The following is a 20,370-nucleotide window of genomic DNA, read 5'->3' as shown; positions in this document are numbered from 1 at the left end:
GTAGTATAAATATCAACAGCAACAATAAACAACAAAAACAACACACACACACACACGCACACACACAAACAAACAACAACACATCACAATCTCAAACAAACAAAAAAGAAAATACAAAAAAAAAACCAAAAAAAAAACACAAAAAAAAAACAACAAAAACAAAACAAAAACAACAACAACAACAACAAACAAAACAAAACTTCAGCGCCACAACAACAAAACACACTAGATATACTTTTTTTTAAACGAAAAGAAAAGGTGAAATAAAAACAAATATTATAAACAAAGCTTAATATTGCGGCTATTTGGTCGTGTGGTATGACACGCGCTTTCGGATCGGAAGGTCTCGGGTTCGAACCTCGCTCGGCGCATAGTTGAATCCTTGTAAAGGGCTCTTTACTCACATTCTTTCACCGTACTCATGTGTAGAATGAATACATGGCCGTTAACAGCGTTGTCTCTGTCGGAAAACAAAATTTTAACTCCGCCCAACAGGCGTCATGTCTCGTTCTACATGTTACGTGCTGCTGTTTGTCAGGGACCATTTGTAAAGCGCTTTGAGCACGTTTAGTGGATATTGATCCATATAAAAGCTCAATTTTTTGTGTTATCAATCATACAAAATGAACAGCAATAAAAAATAAATAAATCAAGAAAAGTAAGATTTATTGTAAAAAAAAATAAATATATATATAATTCTAAAGGAATGCACATTCAGAGTCCTTCATATGCCTTTTGTTTTGTTAGATAAAAAGACTTGGAAGTTTTCCGTATAACATATTCTATGTGATCTGTTTGTTCCTTTATTCTTTCAATTCTTCATCGGATATATCGATTTGTTCACCTCTGGACATTCTTATACTACGAGTTTGTGTTTGAAGTGACAACCCACTTCAAAGAATCCTTCCCCCCCCCCCCCCCCCCCCTCAAGTGATAGGAAACAATGATGTTGAAATATCACTTGAGTTGATCTTTTCATCCCCCCCCCCTCTCTCTCTCTCTCTCTCTCTCTCTCTCTCTCTCTCTCACACACACACAAACACAAACACATTTACAGAGAGAGAGAGAGAGAGAGAGAGAGAGAGAGAGAGAGAGAGAGTCACACACAAATATACATCCACAGATTCTTTCTCTCTCTCTCTCTCTCTCTCTCTCTCTCTCTCTCTTTCTCTCTCTTAAAAAAATAATAACTTCTCTAATCTTTTCTCCTTTTAGATAGAAGAGTGAATGACGGTTATCTTGTCAAAAACTCTCAAACCCGGGACTTGGCGAAGTTCCAAGTTTGAGCGTTTTTGACAAGGCGAGGGTCATTTAAATCGATCGATATTTGAATGACAATTTTTCTGGCCAAAGATTCAAATGAAGTTTTACATGTTTTTCCAAGTACAGCAGTTAACTCTTTGTTGTGATTCTCCACCTTAACTCACTCAATCCTAGAGATTTTTGCTGCTTTTCAAAATTGGAAAAAAAAATGTATAAAAAATTAGTATGTACATACATAGAGTTTTATTCAACTACCACTAACATTCAAAAACTAAAAACATTAGCTTTGGTACTACGCCTACATTTTGTCTCATTAAAACGTAATAAATAGGTATGGGGTAAAAGTAACCCGGGTAAATTTCGGATATAGTCGGTGTTAGGGTTGAGTGAGTTAATCTTGTGTTATGGCACGGTGTACCAGAAAAGGAACATTTCATTGAAAGTCTAAATTTTGACATTATTTTTTTTCTTTCTTGATTTCGCGTAGGGGGTCCCGATAGCTCAGTTGGTAGAGCACTCACTTCAAACGCAAAGGGATCCCGAGTTATCACGGGTGAAGTCGAGGTTTTTTTTTCTTCTGACCCCCCCCCCCCCCCCCCACCCCCCCTTTCCCCCTTGTCCGCCTAGCTGTGATTTGGTAGTTCGTTGTGTCTGTTTTATCTGACGAAAAGTACTTTGCGATAGACCAGCGTCCTTTTCAAATGGTAGCAAGCAATTGCTATCGTTCGTTTCACGCTATTGAAACCGGGATAGAACCCGGCTCCATGAGCACAATGGCTCGGAAGGACTCCTTAAAAAAAAAAATTAAATTAATAGTCTTTAATGGAGGCTCTTGAATGTGGTTTAATTGATGTTTAAATTGACGAGAAAAGAAAAATCGTAATTTTCTTCATTCTAAACATTGGAGCATTTTGGATTTTAATTCAATTTTTTTCATCTGTATTTCCCCGACGTAATACCGCATTTAGGTGGTGGATCTCGTGTCACTGTTCAAATACTTTCTTCTGGAGGATCTTGAGTGTTCTAAAATTTCGCATTAGATGACATTTCACCCTTTCCCGCCAAAACGTATGATATTCAACCACATATTACTAATAAATAATAACTTAACTACTATGCGATTCAACCCGTCGCTTATAACTTATTGTGGAAAAAAGTGACGGCTGATGGGATATTTATTATTAATTTGTTGTGCGATGGATGTAGTTTGAATCACGTGACCTCCGCCCTGAGTCGGTGGGATGTCTAGATCAAAGGACTTTTCTCGTCTGCTGCGCGAGCACGCTGTTCTCCCCCACATCGACGTGCCTTCTTTAGAAGGAGACGGATTCTTCGGACGGCTCCGTGGGAAGAAGCACCGTGGTCACACGGGGTCTACATTAATATCTACAGCGTTCTCGGCGTTCGAGAAAATGGCCATGACGGTGGCAGTGGAGATGTTGATAAGGTAATGGTAGTCGTTGGTGGAGGTCAAAAGTAATGGAACAAAATTAATGAATATAATAGTAATAGTAGGTTCAAAGAACTATGTGCGGCTATGTGGTCTTGTGGTATGACACTCGCTTTCAGATCGGAAGGTCCTGGGTTTGAGCCTCGCTCAGCGCATAGAGTCCATGGAAATACTCTTTACTCACATTCTCTCACCGTACTCAGGTGTAAAATGAGTACCTGACCGTTAACAGCGTTGTCTCTGTCCGAAAAAATTGTAACATCGCCTAACAGGCGTCATGTTTCGTCCTACATGTTAAGTGTTGCTGTTGGTTAGGGACCCCTTGTAAAGCACTTTGAGCACGTTTAGTGGATATTGCTCTATATATAAGCTCAATTTTTTAAAAAGAAGAACAAAATCGTGGTTGGTATTTTGTAATTTAAAAAAATAATTTTTGAAGCTGTTTTATTCACTTTTTTTTCGTTGCTTTTTTACAGTCCACGTTTTTTAGCAGCTTCGTATTGATTTGTTGGTGGAGATAGTGAATTTGGTTGGTGGAGATAGTGAATTTGGTTGGTGGAGATATTGGATTTGGTTGGTGGGGATAGTGAATTTGGTTGGTGGAGATAGTGAATTTGGCTGGTGAAGATAGTGAATTTGGTTGGTGGAGATAGTGAATTTGGTTGGTGGAGATAGTGAATTTGGCTGTTGAAGATAGTGAATTTGGTTGGTGGAGATAGTGAATTTGGTTGGTGGGATAGTGAATTTGGTTGGTGGAGATAGTGAATTTGGTTGGTGGAGATAGTGAATTTGGTTGGTGGAGATAGTGAATTTGGTTGGTGGGGATAGTGAATTTGGTTGGTGGAGATAGTGAATTTGGTTGGTGGAGATAGTGAATTTGGCTGGTGAAGATAGTGGATTTGGTTGGTGGAGATAGTGAATTTGGTTGGTGGAGATAGTGAATTTGGTTGGTGGAGATAGTGGATTTGGTTGGTGGAGATAATGAATTTGGTTGGTGGAGATAGTGAATTTGGTTGATGGAGATATTGAATTTGGAAACCATGGTTTAAAGATTTAATGGCGTCAGTGGCCTTTCTGGAGCGATATATCACCATTTAGCAGTCAGAGACTGAAGGCTCGACAAGAACAGAACAAATCTCGAATAATCTACAGTTATTTCCATTATATTTTACCCCACCCATACGAGTTGTGTGTAAATAAGTACTTGGCTATATATAATAAGTGTACTAGTTGCCAAATAAAGACAACCTTTTTGCCATTTGTATTAAACGAAAATTTCGACACATGGGCCTGCAAGGAGTGTGGTATATATAAATAACGCATTGTAAGGCTGTGTGTGCATGGTGAAATCGCGGAAATGCTTTATGTTTGCACTTATTTTAAAGGTCGTATTCTCGGACCATTATGCTATGAAAAAAAAACCCAAGAAAAAAGTGTGTTCCGATGATAATGGATAAAGACAACCGTGCTTAAAGTCAACCCAATCTTTCTGGGTCCGGCGGTGTTGGCTTTATTAGGATTCCACTGTACTCTCAAACCAAAGAAAAATACCGTCCATTACAACAATGTTAATACATGCCCATAATTACATTCGGTTATCAGACCTGATAAAATGTGCACGTAAATTGGTACCCATTGAATTTAATATATGAAAGAAAGATTGGCTGAGTATAAAGTTGTAAGAAACGAAACCAAAAAAAAACAAACAAAAAAACAAACCCAAACAATCTTATCACACTGGTTTCATGTTCGCATTTTCCTCTTACTGTTTTTGATTTTGTGTTCGTGTTTGATTTACTTTTGTTCCATGTATTCATTGCTTTCATTTATTTATTCTTTCGATTTAGTTGGTTCGTCTTATTTAGTTCTCTCATGTCTTCTTCTACTTTCTTTCTTCTTCTTTCTTCTTCTTCTTCTTCTTCTTCTTCTTCTTCTTCTTCTTCTTCTTCTCTTCTTCTTCTTCTTCTTCTTCTTCTTCTTCTTCTTCCTTCTTCTCTCTTCTTCCTTCTTCTCCTTCTTCTCCTTCTTCTCCTTCTTTCTCTTCTTCTTCTTCTTCTTCTTTTCTTCTTCTTCTTCTTCTTCTTCTTTCTTCTTCTTCTTCTTCTTCTTCTTCTTCTTCTTCTTCTTCTTCTTCTCTTCTTCTTCTTCTTCTTCTCTTCTTCTCCTTCTTCTCCTTCTCTCTCTGTCTCTCTCTCCTCTCTCTCTCTCTCTATCTCGCGCTCTCTCTCTCTTTCTCTTTTTTTTTTTTTTTGGGGGGGGGGGGGGGGCTCTCCAGTATATTTGGTTATCAATCAATCAAATATTGAATTCGTCCCACCTCTCGCCATCCAGAATCAGTCCTTCTCTACAATCCCCCCCCCCCCTCCTCCTCCTCCTCCCATTCCATTTAATTTATTCATTCTTAGCCCCCTCCCCCCTTTTTTTTCCATTTTTCTTCTTCTTTCCCTTCCCTCTAGTTTCTTTTCACCCTCTTACTTTCCTCTTACATTGTTTTTTTTTATATTTTATTTTATTTATATCTTCTTCTTTATGTCTTCCCAGCTTGAACAATCCAACGTGGAGTATGGGGTGTGTGTATCCCTCTACGATATCACATACAGACAGTTCTTTGGACGGCAATGGGTCGGACCCGTCATTGCTGCCAGGAGTTCGAAACTACAGTATAATAAGGTAAGTCTCTCTCTCTCTCTCTCTCTCTCTCTCTCTCTCTCTCTCTCTCTCTCTCTCTCTCTCTCTCTCTCTCTCTCTCTCGCACAATCTTTCTTATAACCTATCTTTCCTCACGCACACACACACACTCTCTCTCCCTCCTCCCTCTCTCTTTTCTCTCTCTCTCTCTATCTCTCTCTCTCTCTCTCTCTCTCATAAAACGGTGTCGTTCCTTCACTAAGGAACATTTCATACACTACCCCAATCGACTAGGAGTGAATAAGTACATGACAAAGGGTATTATAATGATATGAATGTTATTACTGTTTGTACAAATCAGAAAACCTAACAAGCGGCTTGGCTTGCACGCCTAGGAGTAAATTTTTTATTCCACATGGCATAAACTTGCTTCTTCTTCTACCTCTTCCCTTTTACTCTCACTTCAATTTTGAAGATCTTACGGACCAAAGTATTTTTCTTTCATTGGAAATGTGAAGTTATTCCTCTGTCTCATTGTTGATTGTTTGAACGAGTAAAGTGGGCCTCCCACTCTAGAGCGGGGAACCATAAACTTGGATGGCTTCCTCTTATTTTGTCGAATAGCATAATATCACCAAGAGGTAATTTCATGTATTGGTCGTTTAGGCACTTTCAAAATATTGTCATTTTGCCACGCTTTGTCGTCTGTTGTAGCGGTTCAAGATATCTAAATCCGTTTATTTTTCTTTATTCATTAATACATATTACTGCTCTGGTTCGTATTTGTTCGATTGCATTGCAATGTACGATACTCTACTGTATCAAATAAATCCCCATCTCCCCCACCCAGTCTATTTTCCAGAATTTTTGCGCAGCGCCATCCCCCCCACTCCCCCCACCCGAAGCTTATTCGCACCTCCGTCCCTCCCCCCCCCCCTTCCTTCTATTAAAATTCAGCCCACGAAATCTGCCGATGAAAAAGATACTCTCTATACTCTTTATTTTAACAGCAGTATACTTGATTGAAAGAAAACCATTTTATACATAAGTACTAAAAAATAGAATATGCCCAGAATACGACCCCCCCCCCCCCCTCCTTCTATTAAAATTAAGCCCGCGAAATGTGCTGATTAAAAAGATACTCTCTATACCCTTTATTTTAACAGCAGTATACTTGATTGAAAGAAGACCATTATATACATAAATACTTAAAAATAGAAAATAAAACGCCCAAAATGCGACCCCCCCCCCGTACATCGCCTCTGGATTGGTCAAATTGCGTCCTCCCCACCCCCCCCACCTCTTTGGTCAAATTGCGCACCCCCTCCATTCTATTCCACCCTCCATTGAAGTCTGGCCAAAGTGTGCACCCCCCCCCCCACACCCCTTTCTCTTACTCCCCCCCCCCCCCCCTTTCTATTTGATACTCTGGAGTACACCATATCAGTCATCTCCCCCCCCCCACACACACCCCTTTCTCTTACTCCCCCCCCCTTTCTATTTGATACACTGGAGTACACCATATCAGTCACCCCCCCCCCACACCCCTTTCTCTTACTCCCCCCCCCCCTTTCTATTTGATACACTGAACCATATCAGTCATCTCCCCCCCCCCCCCCCACACACCCCTTTCTTTTACTCCCCCCCCCTTTCTATTTGATACACTGGAGTACACCATATCAGTCATCCCCCCCCCCCCCCCCCACACACACCCCTTTCTCTTACTCCCCCCCCCTTTCTATTTGATACACTGGAGTAAACCATATCAGTCATCTCCCCCCCCCTCCCCCACACACACACCCCTTTCTCTTACTCCCCCCCCCCCCCCTTTTCTATTTGATACACTGGAGTAAACCATATCAGTCATCTCCCCCCCCCCCCACACACACACACCCCTTTCTCTTACTCCCCCCCCCCCCTTTCTATTTGATACACTGGAGTACACCATATCAGTCACCCCCCCCCCCACACACACACACACCCCTTTCTCTTACTCCCCCCCCCCCCCTTTTCTATTTGATACACTGGAGTAAACCATATCAGTCATCCCCCCCCCCCCCACACACACACCCCTTTCCCTTACTCCCCCCCCCCCCTTTCTATTTGATACACTGGAGTACACCATATCAGTCATTCCCCCCCCCCCACACACACCCCTTTCTCTTCCTCCCCCCCCCCCCCCCCTTTCTATTTGATACACCATATCAGTCATTTATTTTATTTTTTTCACTTGACCACTCCACAGAATTTGTACTTCCACACCAGCATCACCAACCCCAACATCGTAGTGGTCTTTGAGGTCGTGGCACACAGCGTTGGCCCCGATGGCAGACCCAATCGTGTGTCCTGTGGCTGGGGGTTCCTGCACCCTTTCAGCTACGAATCAGACATACCGGATTCCTCCAGGGGGATCCAGCCCAAGACACAAAAGTAAGTCAAATATAGCCCTTAACTTTGGCTATTTAAAAAAAAAATTAAATATTTTTTTTGTATAGTAAAATATGATCTTTCGCCTCAAATTGATATTAGTCTAGGTTGTGAAGATCAAGATGAGAAAAAAGGAGTAAATTTTAAGTCCAAATGGTTGGAAATATGAAATGTTGTTTGGGTGTTGTTGTTTTCTTGGGGGTGGGGGGGGGGGGGGGTTAAATGTTTTTTTTGGCGGGGGGGGGGGCAGGGGTAAATATTTAGTTATGTCCTTTTTTTAAAAGTTTTTTTCTTCGGTGGTTTGTTTTATTTTTTATTGGGGGTGGGGGTGGAGGGCAATTTAAAAAATACCCTCTAATATCCTTTCTTCCCGATAAAACACGAAATCTTTATTAAGTTCCATAAATGTTATGATAAATTCAATATCAGTTTTCAACACAACAACAAACCCGGACATAATACCGTTTTGAGTCTGTGGGTCACGATTGATGAAAAGTTCACACGAAGCTTTAATAAGTGGTTGTTATTGTAAATGTGTTCCAACTCAAAAGATGACCACTTTTAGTAGATTAATTAAAGAATTTGGGAAAGGATCTACTAAGTTTCCATCAAATACCAATTTTACCCTCACTGAGGGGCTATCTTGTTGCTCATTTGAAGTTTCTTTCTTAGCTTTTTGTTTTTGTTTTTAATTTGTCATTATTCAACTCAGAGAATCTGATAAAACTAAGATATTTCCACTGCACTGCAAATTAGCTTAAATTTTTGGCCTTTTCATGTCAAGCATAACATTGATGTTTTATCTAAGCCTCATGTATATGGCGCTTATCAATGATTTGTTATAATTTCCTAATGTTTTCATTTATCCTTGTGGACAACTTGCATTTAACATACTGGATCTAAAATGCAGTTTTTTCCCCCAATATGTTGGGTGGGGGAAGGGGGGAAGCAGGAAGGTTAAACACCAGGGGACCTTAATGTTTACGTTTGTGCCAGACACAATAGGGATAAAATAATGTGTGAAAAGCTTTTTCCAGTTATCTAATTAATCTTTTGTTTACATTTCAAGATCCTTTTACTTGGGGACAGTTGCGACAAATATTTTTCTCTAGCGTCTGTTTTTAAGTGACCTGTAAATAATTTTACTATTTTTGTTGTTGGCTGAATAAGGATTTTGAGCCCAAAAAATTCTGTGTTTGGTATTTTGTTCTTTTTCTCGAAGCTGTTATATTCATTTTTGTTCGTTACTTTTTCCAATTATGTAACGCCTTAATCCCTATGAATTATTAGCTAGACATGAGACCTTTTCTTCAGGTCAGAGCAATGTTAAAGATCGTACCTGACTACTTTCATAGTTGTTTAAGCACAGACCACCTCATCATCATCCATCATGGCTTGTGCTCTTGAGCGCATTGCCGGTCAGCTGTCTCCACGAATCACAATCCTCTGCGGTGCGCGTGAAATCTGTGTTGTTTTTAAATTCACATTTGGCCATTCTTAAGTTATTTAAATAAGTCATTCTTTGTCTTCCTCTAGCTCTCTTTCCTTCGATCATCCCAGATGTTACCAACTTTTCTATTCCGTCTCTTCTCCACACCTGTCCCAGAAACCGTAACTATACAAAATATCTTAGATCACCTATGTCACGCCAAGCCCATTCAGAGGTAGTATGGCATTGCTATCTGGTCTTTACTTCATAACCTGGAAGTGCCAGTTATGTCATACAGCTCTGGGCTGTGTTGTCCAGCTTTCTTTTGTCTCGTTGCATTTAGCTGACACTTAAAAGTCATTTCAGTCTTTCTTTGAATGCATCCTTCAGAAGGTCATTTTCTCCACTGGAACATTTAAAAGGAATATTTTTCTTTTCTTTTAAAAAGAAATTTTAATTAGATATTTTGTATAATTTTGAAACTTGCTGGAATGAATCCATTGCAATTCTATTCCTTTGCCAATGAATTCCTCTCAATCAACTGTGACATTAGCATTTAGGCAGCAGGAATTTCATAATAGGAAAATATTATGTATATATGTAAACGGAAAAATGGAAAAATTTAATTTTTTTTCAATTTTTTTTTTCTTTTCAAACAGATTACAAATGTATCATGGATCACCAAGAGCTCTTTACTATATGGATGAACCACTGGAAAGTAAGACACCTTTGCTGATATTTATGATGATTGTTCATTAGCGTTTAAAAAAAAAAATGTTAAGTAGACCTTCGAAGCCATTAGGCCCATTGATCGAGACTTTATCCTGGTTTCTATAGCGTAAAACAGACAATAGCAATTGCTTGCTAATCTTTGGATAGGAAACTAGTTAATTGCAACTAGGATAACCATAAGACATAAATCCCAACACTGGAAGGAAAATAAAGACAATCTTAGGTATTTAAAAAGCTCAACACAGTCTCTTTTGTTGGGAAATTTTGTTAGAGAGGAATCTTTTTTATAGCCAACTAAACTATAAACATGAAAACAAAACCTTGCAATGTAGTTCAAAATTCAAAACGGTTTTTAAACAAAAGAAACAGGAGGCGACTTCAACTGGTGGCTTCTTACACATGCCTGCTACATACAAGGGTATATAGGTAAAATCAATACATGTATATTTAACTGAAATTTTTTTCCCCATTCAGATCCAGGTTTTTCCAGGGAGAGGTTAATGAAAATATTTTTTGTCAACCAACGACACAAGACATGTATTACTTACTTACTTACCCGGGTTCCATCTCTTTCCAGAGGTCGGATGTCATGGCCTTCCATCCTTCATGGTCCATTGCAGCCTCGTTACAGTCTGCCATGCGCTGTCCTGTAGCTTCCTTGATGCCATCTGTCCAGGATTTCCTTTGTCTTCCTCTGCCTCTCTTTCCTTCAATTCTTCCCTCCATTATCCTTTTTTCGAGACTATCATGTCTTCGCATATGTCCAAAATATGACAGCTTTTTGTGCTTCACAGTCAAAAGAAGTTCTTTTTGTTTTTGGCCTATTAGGTCAATCGATGTTTGTTTTTCTTGCTGTCCAAGGTATTTTCAGCATTCTCCTGTACGTCCACATCTCAAAAGCTTCAATACATTGTTCTGTTCTGTGCGGTTAGTGTCCATGTTTCACAACCATAAAAGAAAATGGACCACACATAGCATTTGGTGCATCTCATTCGTGTTCTGATGGAGATATGTGTGTTGGTGAGGATTGGCTTTAGTTTCATGAACGCATTTTTGGCCAGCATTATTCGTCTCCTAATCTCTTTGTCACACTTTGCATCGGATGTTACCAACTGCCCCAAGTACGTGAACTCCTTTACTTGTTCCACTGGACACTCTTCTATTTCTATATCTATGTCTATGGGCTCTTTCTTTTTTGTTATCACCATTGTTTTTGTCTTCTTTGCATTCATGAACAGCCCCTTTTCTTTACTCTCTTCGTTCACTTTTGAAAGTAGCTTCTGTAGGTCTTCCTTACTTTCCGCCAACAGGACAGTATCATCAGCGTAACGTAAATTGTTGATGTTGTGGCCACCAACCTTCAACCCTTGTGCTGTTTCTACTTGCCGAAAAATAGATTCTGTGTATAAATTAAACAAGCAAGGAGACATAACACATCCCTGGCGCACTCCTTTCTTGATTTTAATTGCATCTGTTGTATCTGTCTGCACTTTTATCTGAGCCTTTTGCTGCTAGTACAGATTAGCGATTAGAGCCACATCATTCTCTTCCACACCTATTGCCACAAGGTCCTGGATAAGTTTGTGATGACTAACAGAATCAAATGCCTTTGAGTAGTCGATAAAACAGGCATATATGTCTTTTTGGAACTCTAAGTATTTTTCTGACAGGAAAATTGGTCGAAAATTGCCTCCCTGGTGCCACTGTTCTTTTTGAATCCAGTTTGCTGTTCTGAAATCTCACTATCTACTTTTGACGAGATTCTTTTCAGGATTATTGTCAAGACATGTATAAATGGCTATTAAAAAACCCCCCCAACAAATCAATAAGATCGAAATCTATTGTACATTTGATGCAAATTTTCTCATGAAATTCAGATTTTATAAAGAAAATACTGATTTCATTATTGCGCTTATGGTAATAAAAACCTTTATTGGCAATCTCGACTATAATTGATGTGCGGCCATGTGGTCTTGTGGTATGACACTCGCTTTCGGATCGGAAGGTCCTGGGTTCGAGCCTTGTGCTCGGTGCATAGTTGAGTTTTTGGAAAAGACTCTTTACTCACATTCTTTCACCGTACTCAGGTGTAAAATGAGTACCTGGCCGTTAACTGCGTTGTCTTTGTCCGAAAAATCGTAATATCGCCTAACAGGCGTCATGTCCCGTCCTACATGTTAAATGTTGCTGTTGACCAGGGACCCCTTGTAAAACGCTTTGAGCATATTTAGTGGATATTGCACTATATAAAGCTCTATTTTATGTGTATTCAAATCTTAACCATGTGTTAAACATCCTCCGCCTCCAGGTAACAAGCTGATAACGCCAGTGGAAGGCAGTGAGCTGAGCTGTACCATCATGTCCCATAAACCATTGTTGAAGATCATGCATCTGCTGCCTGAGAATACGCTAGTGGATAGTAACGACATTATCCCTGGGATGGCAGATGTGCAGGGTGAGTAAATTCACAATAATTTACAACCACAAACAGCAGTGTTTGGGTCAGTGTCCAATGAATGTATGTTAACACCCCCCCCCCCCCCCCCCAAAAAAAAAAAAAAGGGTTTGAGATCTAGTAGGAAAGCAATTGGTTAATCAAAAAAAAAAAAACAAAAAAAAAGAAGAAAGATTTGAGATTTAATTGGGGAGCAGTGTGCCCAAAGTGGTATGGTCTTCGCTTAGCACCAAAAAGATACCACATTTCCCTCTCCACTGCACTTGTGACCGGTATAAAGTAACTCTACCCAAGTTCAATTTGCAGGTTTGCTGTGCTTTGACTGATACCTTTTTGATGAGGTCTTCCCCCTGAATTGGCCCTCAAGACAAATGTCTAAAAAAAGATAGAGGGAATTTTATTTATTTATTTATGGCTCTGCTTAATTATGAGAGACACCAGAAGTAAACCAAAACTACAATTTCATATTTACCATGCATGCCAGGTTTTTATAAACGATTCTTGCTATCAAAACGACTAAACAACACCATTGCAAATAGGCGACATGCAATAATACTCTTTATATTCATGAAACCTTGAAGACAGGTTATATTTTGATGAATCATGACAAGAATTACTTTCTAAAATAAACATTGCTAGATACTTTACTTACTTTTGTAATCAAATATACAAAATTTTAAATTTAACAATCTGACTACTCTTATCTCAGAAATCAATTAATCCGATGCACTCCATATATTCTGGTTTATTACTAGGCAACACTTTTTTTGTAACTGAAAGTATATATTGTTACAGTGAATGACATAATCAGTCGGATGGTGAAAAGGTTTGAACTGAGATATTGCCAAATTTAGTTAGAAGTTCAATGTTTATCAAATATGAGTTCTTGTCATAAATTTTTAGATCAACCCTTTTTGTACATCTTCGGGAAATATCAAAGCTTGATTTAATTTCTTAATATTTTTTACAGTTAGTCAAGTTGAAAAATTATGAAATTTGAGAAAAGTTGCTGGATACCTTTCATTATACAGCTGACCATAACTTCATGAAAATGATCCGATTTACTTCAAATAAAGATTTAATTGCTCTGGGGAGCATATTCTTTCAGAAAATGCAAAAAAATGAAAATCCAACATTTTCACCTTCCGCCTGATTATGTCATGCACTGACATATATAAATATATAATATCCTGACTTTTTTTTTTCATTTCCATTAGGTGGAGATCAGTTCAAGAAGCCGAAGATCCAGAAACAAGTCCCCATTGTCATTGAAGGTCTCAATATTCAACTCCAGCCAAACGTGGACAAGTTTGAGGAGGAACTCTGTCAGTTAATGGCAGAGGACAGATCCTTGAGGGAGTCCAAGACACAGGATTCCATGCATGTGTCCATTGTGGAAAGGAGGTTGCAGGTAGTTTGTCTTACACAAATAAGCTTTATTAAAGATTAAAATATTGTTCATTGGTAGCATGTTGCTTGGTAGCCCAATTGATTGGATGGCAATAATGTTGTTGTTGTTGTTGATGATGATGATGATGATGATGATGATGATGATGATGATGATGATGATGATGATGATGATGATGATTTTCAAAAATGTCTTTATTATCGGAAATATTGTGCATATTTCTCAGAATACATAGGATATGATAATGATGATGATGATGATGATGATGATGATGATGATGTTGATGATAATGATGAAGGCACTGAAAAGCGCTCATTGTTGTTTTATTGTGCAACGCAATTCAAAGAAATTTCTACATCTTTAGTTTAATGAAACAATAATCGTTTCTTTTCACATTAACTGTGTTCCCGTTTGGGGTAAGTGAGTGATGTGATTATTATAAGTGGAGTTACACTGAATATGGATGGTTGGCGGATCAAACCTCTAAAGTCTCGATTTTCACGATCGGCAGATCAATACTCCAACGAAGTCTACATATTATATGAGCTTTGCACACCATGTTTTATTTAATTCGGGGCGACGTGGCTCAGAGGTACAGTCTTTGCTTCATACCCGAAAGGTACAGAGTTCGATCACTCGCTGCTGTGTTGTGTGGGCCTGAGCAAGTTACCTTGCCCAAGCTCAATTTGTGGTGCTGTACTGCGGCTGACGCCTGGGTTATTCCAGTCTTCCCTTGGAATAGACCCTAGACACAAATTTCCCCTACGGGATGAATAAAGGGAATTTTATTTTTATTTTTATAATTTTATGACGGTGTCTGGAATTGCTTAAATGACAACTTTCATTATTTTGCTTCAATCTTTCCAAATAGGTTGGCGTTCACAATGGCTGGAATTATGTGGAAAAGCCAAGCACATTTCAGCTGGATGTACAGTCTGGTGCTGCCAGTAAAAAACCAACAGCAAGCCCATCTGCAAGAAGAAGCAGTCGTTATCATATCAGACGAAATAGTACAGGTTCTTCCAGGTAAGAGAGACAGAGAGGGGTTGGATAAAGAAATAGAGAAGAAAGAAGAAGAAGGAGTGTAGTTGTTATAGTTGATTTTAAGACTCAACAATTAACACCTACAAGGATTTAACTCACACAACCCTAACACCGACTATATCCGTAGTTTACCCAGGTTACTTTTGCCCCATGCCTATTTAATTACATTGTTCTGAGACAAATTATGGGCGTAGTATCAAAGCTAATGTTGTTAGTTTTTACATGTTAATGATAGTTGAATAAATCTATCTATCGATGTACATGCTCATTTTTAATACTTTTTTTCCAATTTTGAAAAGTAGCAAAAATCTCTAGGATTGAGTGAGTTAAATAACACTTCAAAAATCCTTAAAATTATTTAGCTGGCATCAATTTGTTATCTTCAATAAGTTTTAATGACTTACAGATGCTCATGAAGTCTGAAATTTGAGTGATGATAATAATAATAATAATAATAATAATAATAATAATAATAATAATAATAATAATAATAATAATAATAATAATAATAATAATACTAATAATCATAATGCTGAAACTTTTTTTTATATTTCTACGAATTTTTCATAATATAACTGGGAGGTCTGCTCTTCTACAAAACGCGGGAAAAGACGATAGAAATATGTATGTAATATCTCACGCTAAGAGAGAAATCATGTTGAGAGGGAGGAGTGTAGATGTGTATTGAGGGATAATGGGGGCTAGACTGCGGCCATATGATCTTGTAGTATGACAATCGCTTTCGGATCGGAAGATCCTGTGTTCGAACCTCGCTCGGCGCATAGTTGAGTCCTTGGAGAAGGCTCTTTCCACACATTCTCTCACCGTACTCAGGTGTAAAATGAGTACCTGGTCGTTAACAGCATTGTCTCTTTCCCCCAAAAAATATTGTAATAGCGTCTAAAAAGTGTCACGTCCCATCCTACATGTTAAATGTTGTTGGCCAAGGACCCCTTGTAAAGCGCTTTGAGCATGTTTAGTGGATATTGCCCTATATAAAAGCTAAATTTTCTTTGGGTTTTTTTTCTAGAGGGTAGAGAGAGAGAGAGAGAGAGAGAGAGAGAGAGAGAGAGAGAGAGAGAGAGAGAGAGAGAGAGAGAGAGAGAGAGAGAGAGAGAGAGAGAGAGAGAGAGAGAGAGAGAGATAGAGAGAGAGAGAGAGAGAGGGAGAGAGAGAGAGAGAGAGAGAGAGAGAGAGAGTTTTCAATTTATATTATCTTTTTATCTCCACAGCGCTGAGAGTTCTAGTTCCTCCATTCTGGTGTTAAAGAATCGTGTGCAAATTCAAGAGTTGCTAGAGGATCCAATGTGTGCTGTTGTCTTCACCTTGGAATACGTTATAGGGGAACCTTTGTCTCCACAAGCTAGAAGGGTAAGGATTGGATATCTGGTTCTGATTTGCCAGCCCACTATTGTTGTTGTTGTTGTTGTTGTTGTTGTTGTTGTTGTTGTTGCGCTGCAGAGCACGATTAATGTGGATGTTTAAGCGCTATATAAATTCATCATTTTATTTTATTTATTATTTATTATTATTTTTATATTTTTGACCCACAGTCATAATCTGATACAGTGGAATCTGTATAAAGTCAACTTCTGCTTAAAGTGAACATCTCTTGTTGGTCCCAAATTGTCTGTTCAATATCTAAATGTGTTCCATTGATAATGGATACAGTAAAAAAAATCACAAGGTGTTTAAAGGATTGAGTGTGGGAAAGGAGTGGGTTTGCCAGCCCACTTTTATTGTTGTTATATATTTGTGACCCACAGCCATAATCTGATACAGTGGAATCCGTATAGAGTCAACACTTTTAAAGTCAACTTCTGCTTAAAGTCAACATCTCTTGTTGGTTCCTAATTTTCTGTTCAATATCTAAGATGTTCCATTGACAATGGATAAAGTCAACCTTGCTTAAAGTCAACCAATTTTTCTGGTCCTGTAGCGTTGTGGAGTCAGTGTAAATAAAACAATAAGTTTGTGTCCAATACGATTCAATAGTCTGATGTCACACCACCCGGCAACGGCGGCCATCTTGGTTCTAAACAAAGAAAATCATTACTTTTTATTTTTCATGCTGGCTAGAACTTTTCATATGCCTTGTGATCAGAATGTGTAAAAGTCAAAACATGATCAAATTTATGTGGTTTTTTTTTCCTCTGGATACCCTTTATGCTCGCTGGAGAAATATTTCATACGGGCGTCCACCATTGTTCTGATAGTTTAGAGCCAGGTTACTAAGTTACCATGCGTCATTAGGAAGGAAGTGACGTTACGACTGTTGAAGAGTATCTAATTGACTTGCTATCAGCCCATCAATGACTGTATGGACCAGTTGAGGAAGTACATGTTTATTTAAATTAGTTAAAAAATAGCAAGTTGTTTAAAGGATTGAGTGTGGCAAAGTGGTTGGTTAGAGTTTATAATGGTTGATGCATTAAATAGGGATAATACGATATTTTCCCTACATTTTCCAGTATTGTTCAATATATTGATAGACTTTAACATTTTAATTTACAAGATAAATGCCCACGTTTGGGGTAGAACAAGAAATTAAGTGAGTAGAAAAGTGCTCGTTCCACTCATTTTTCTGAATTAATATTCACCCCGTTTGGGGTAGAGGGGAGTGGTTAGGGTTCTATTTCATCCTATATTATTTTGCCATTTCTATAACTTTCTCTGTTCACATTCAGTTAAGAATATCTGTATAACATACACTCGTTATAAATACTTTTTGTTGTATACCAATATTTTGTGTAAATCAATTAAAACTTGCAAAGGAAAAAACAATTTAAGAGGCAATGAAAAGTGCTGAGAAAAATATTTTTGCTTGCTTGAATTATTCTAAAATTATAATTTAAAAATATTTTCTTCTTTTTAAAAATTATTTTTCGGTGTAAATATGTTATTTCTTTTCCATTTCCCCCTGTTCAGATGAGTGTCATCAGGGCCCACACTCGCACTATCAGCATCCGATGGGCCTCTTGGACGCCTTTACTCCATCCAAACACATTTGACATAACCATGGCTCTTGTTGGAGGAGCCATTCGTTCCCCTGATGATGCCCTGGTATATAAGATTCCCACCACGAGCATGCAGGATCAAAACCTGGCTATGGCTGCCGGTGGACTTCTGGCCTTTAGATGGTGTAGGGAAGGTGTAAGTATCTCGGCTGTCTCATGTGGAAGAAACGATGATGATGGTGATGATGATGATGATGATGATGATGATGATGATGGCGATGGTCGTGTGTGGTGGTGGTGGTGAATGATGATGATGATGATGTTGATGACGATGAAGATGATGATGGCGATGGTTGTGTGTTTGTGGTGGTGGTGAATGATGATGATGATGATGATGAAGACGATGAGGGCGATGGTTGTGTGTGGTCGTGGTGGTGAATGATGATGATGATGATGATGATGATGATGATGATGATGATGATGATGATGATGATGATGAAGATTGATGGAGTTGGGATGATTATGATGTTGATCCATTTGAGTAGGACATAATTTGTGTCTTGTTTTTGTTTTTTTGTTGTTTTGTTTTGAATGTCTAAATGAAGCAGAGCTTTTGATTTTCATTTGCTCAAATCATTACCTTTATTATATTTTTGCTGTTCAACCTGCCAGTCCACCTAAAGCATATATGAAATGTCTCTTTATCTTTTAAATGTGCCGCTATGTGGACACTCGCTTTTGTATCGGAAGGGCCTGAGTTTGTGCCTCGCTCAGTGCATAATTGAGTCCTTGGAAAAGGCTCTTTACTCACATTTTCACACCGTACTTAGGTGTAAAATGAGTACCTGGCTGGTAACAGCGTTGTCTCTGTCCGACCCTTTGTGAAGCGCTCTGCGCACATTTAGTGGATATTGCGCTATATAAAAACTCACGTTATCTATCTAGACTTTGGACATGTTAATGCAGTATCTTCCTTACTCAAAATGTCATTGGTTCAGATCTTGCGTGAAATGTTTATGAATATTTTCATGTGATTAAAGAGAATAAAATTCGGTTAACAAATGATTCCCCCTATTTATTACAGGAGGGGTCAATGACGGGTCAATACTCGTTGGCTGTTCCTTCATATCCTGGGATCGGGTCAGCTGGGTCACTACGGAGTGACCCCAGTGAAGGAATGCTATGGGAGACTGGGGCAGGGGCAGCAGGCGATACCATGGCAAAGAAACCTCCAGCTGGAAAACACAGGTAAATGTTTTAACGCAAACTTAATGTGTTGTATTATTATTATTAACACTCTCCTTACCGATCATTTTCAGTATTTTCCCAAAATGGCAGGCTTACCCAGCAGAAAAATTGATTTTTTAAACTCAAACAAGCTCTCTACAAAACAACTTTATGTTCTTATTAACTAAACAAAGATCATTCTTCAAAGTTTTTGATGTACAAAATAAATCTGGATTAGAAAAATGTATAATAATATTGTATCGTAACAAATGTGACGATTTTGCTGCAGGTGGTAAGGAGAGGGTTTACACCAAATGTGCTCACTTTGGACAACATGGGTGATTCCTGTTGACATCAGATGTTTGTTTGATGGATTATTTATATTCCTTCATGGAATGCCAGGGCAACAGCATCTAACAATGCCATGGGGAATTGTGAATTTTATTTAATTATTATTTTTTTTCAATGCATTGCGGGCTCTAGTCCTTCTTCATTTTCTTCACCATGTTTATAAGAGATTTTGAAATTTAACAATAACAATAGTGACGAGCGGTTTGTTTTCTACCAACCAACCTCTATTCTCTCAGTTGATAAAAGGAAAATTAGAACTCTCCTTTCATAACCGTTCTTGTTCTTGTCCTTGTATGTTTTCCTGTACCCCTCTTTTTAAATCTACTGTGCTTTGATTATGACAAGTCTTGTGTTGTTTAATCATACAACTATTATATCATGTCAAAGTGATACTTAGCTGCTAGAACTTATGGATTATAAAAAAGTAACAAACAAAAATGAATATAACAGCTTCACAAAATAACGAAATACCAAAGACGGAACATTTCAGGATCAAAATCCTTCTTCAGCCAACAACAAAAAAACCCAATGAAAACATAAATATATTGCTAAAAAACCATATCAACGACAGAGAAATATTCGATATGCATACCAAATTTTTCTCTGTCGTTGATCGGTTGTTTTTTAGAAATGTATTGTTTTCATTGTTTTTGTTGTTGTTGGCTGAAGAAGGGTTTTGATCCCAAAATGTTCTGTGTTTGGTATTTTGTTCTTTTTAAAAAACTATTTTATCCATTTTTGTTAATCACTATATGGTGCTTATTAAACATGAAATTTTAAAAGAAAGGAATTGTATCATGATTACCTGAGACAGCAGGTTTACTACTATTCTGGAAAACAAAAGAGCGAGGAAGGCCGCCTGAAGCCTGGGATTGTAAAAATACTAACGAAAAGGCGAAAATGGAAAGGCTTCTGAGGGGAACAGTACAAAAATAGACGTTTCAGGTACAAACCTTTCGTTAGCAAAACAATTAACAAATAAAACAAAATGTAATGACA

General features: G+C 38.3%; 1 protein-coding gene across 8 annotated transcripts in view; it reads left to right on the top strand.

Annotated features, from left to right (window-relative positions):
- Positions 1-20,370, top strand: part of LOC144973525 (nephrocystin-4-like) — a 77,363-nt gene that overhangs the window by 28,119 nt on the left and 28,874 nt on the right. For 6 of the 8 annotated variants that reach the window (XM_078916047.1, XM_078916045.1, XM_078916044.1 and 3 more), the window contains exons 2-10: positions 5,255-5,383; positions 7,587-7,771; positions 9,857-9,915; positions 12,238-12,384; positions 13,602-13,795; positions 14,664-14,818; positions 16,069-16,207; positions 17,765-17,989; positions 18,878-19,041. In XM_078916047.1, the coding sequence (XP_078772173.1) occupies positions 5,255-5,383; positions 7,587-7,771; positions 9,857-9,915; positions 12,238-12,384; positions 13,602-13,795; positions 14,664-14,818; positions 16,069-16,207; positions 17,765-17,989; positions 18,878-19,041 (1,397 nt within the window). Of the gene's footprint in view, positions 1-2,159; positions 2,711-5,254; positions 5,384-7,586; positions 7,772-9,856; positions 9,916-12,237; positions 12,385-13,601; positions 13,796-14,663; positions 14,819-16,068; positions 16,208-17,764; positions 17,990-18,877; positions 19,042-20,370 lie in introns of those variants that run through there. The other 2 variants (XM_078916048.1, XM_078916049.1) reach the window with 2 other exon arrangements.

The sequence above is a fragment of the Berghia stephanieae genome, chromosome 5 (assembly GCF_034508935.2).
Source record: "Berghia stephanieae isolate SIO BIC M18660-M18661 chromosome 5, UCSD_Bste_1.3, whole genome shotgun sequence".
NCBI lineage: Eukaryota > Metazoa > Mollusca > Gastropoda > Nudibranchia > Aeolidiidae > Berghia > Berghia stephanieae.
Note: the sequence above shows the minus strand (reverse complement) of the source record. Positions and strands in the feature narration are given on the sequence as shown.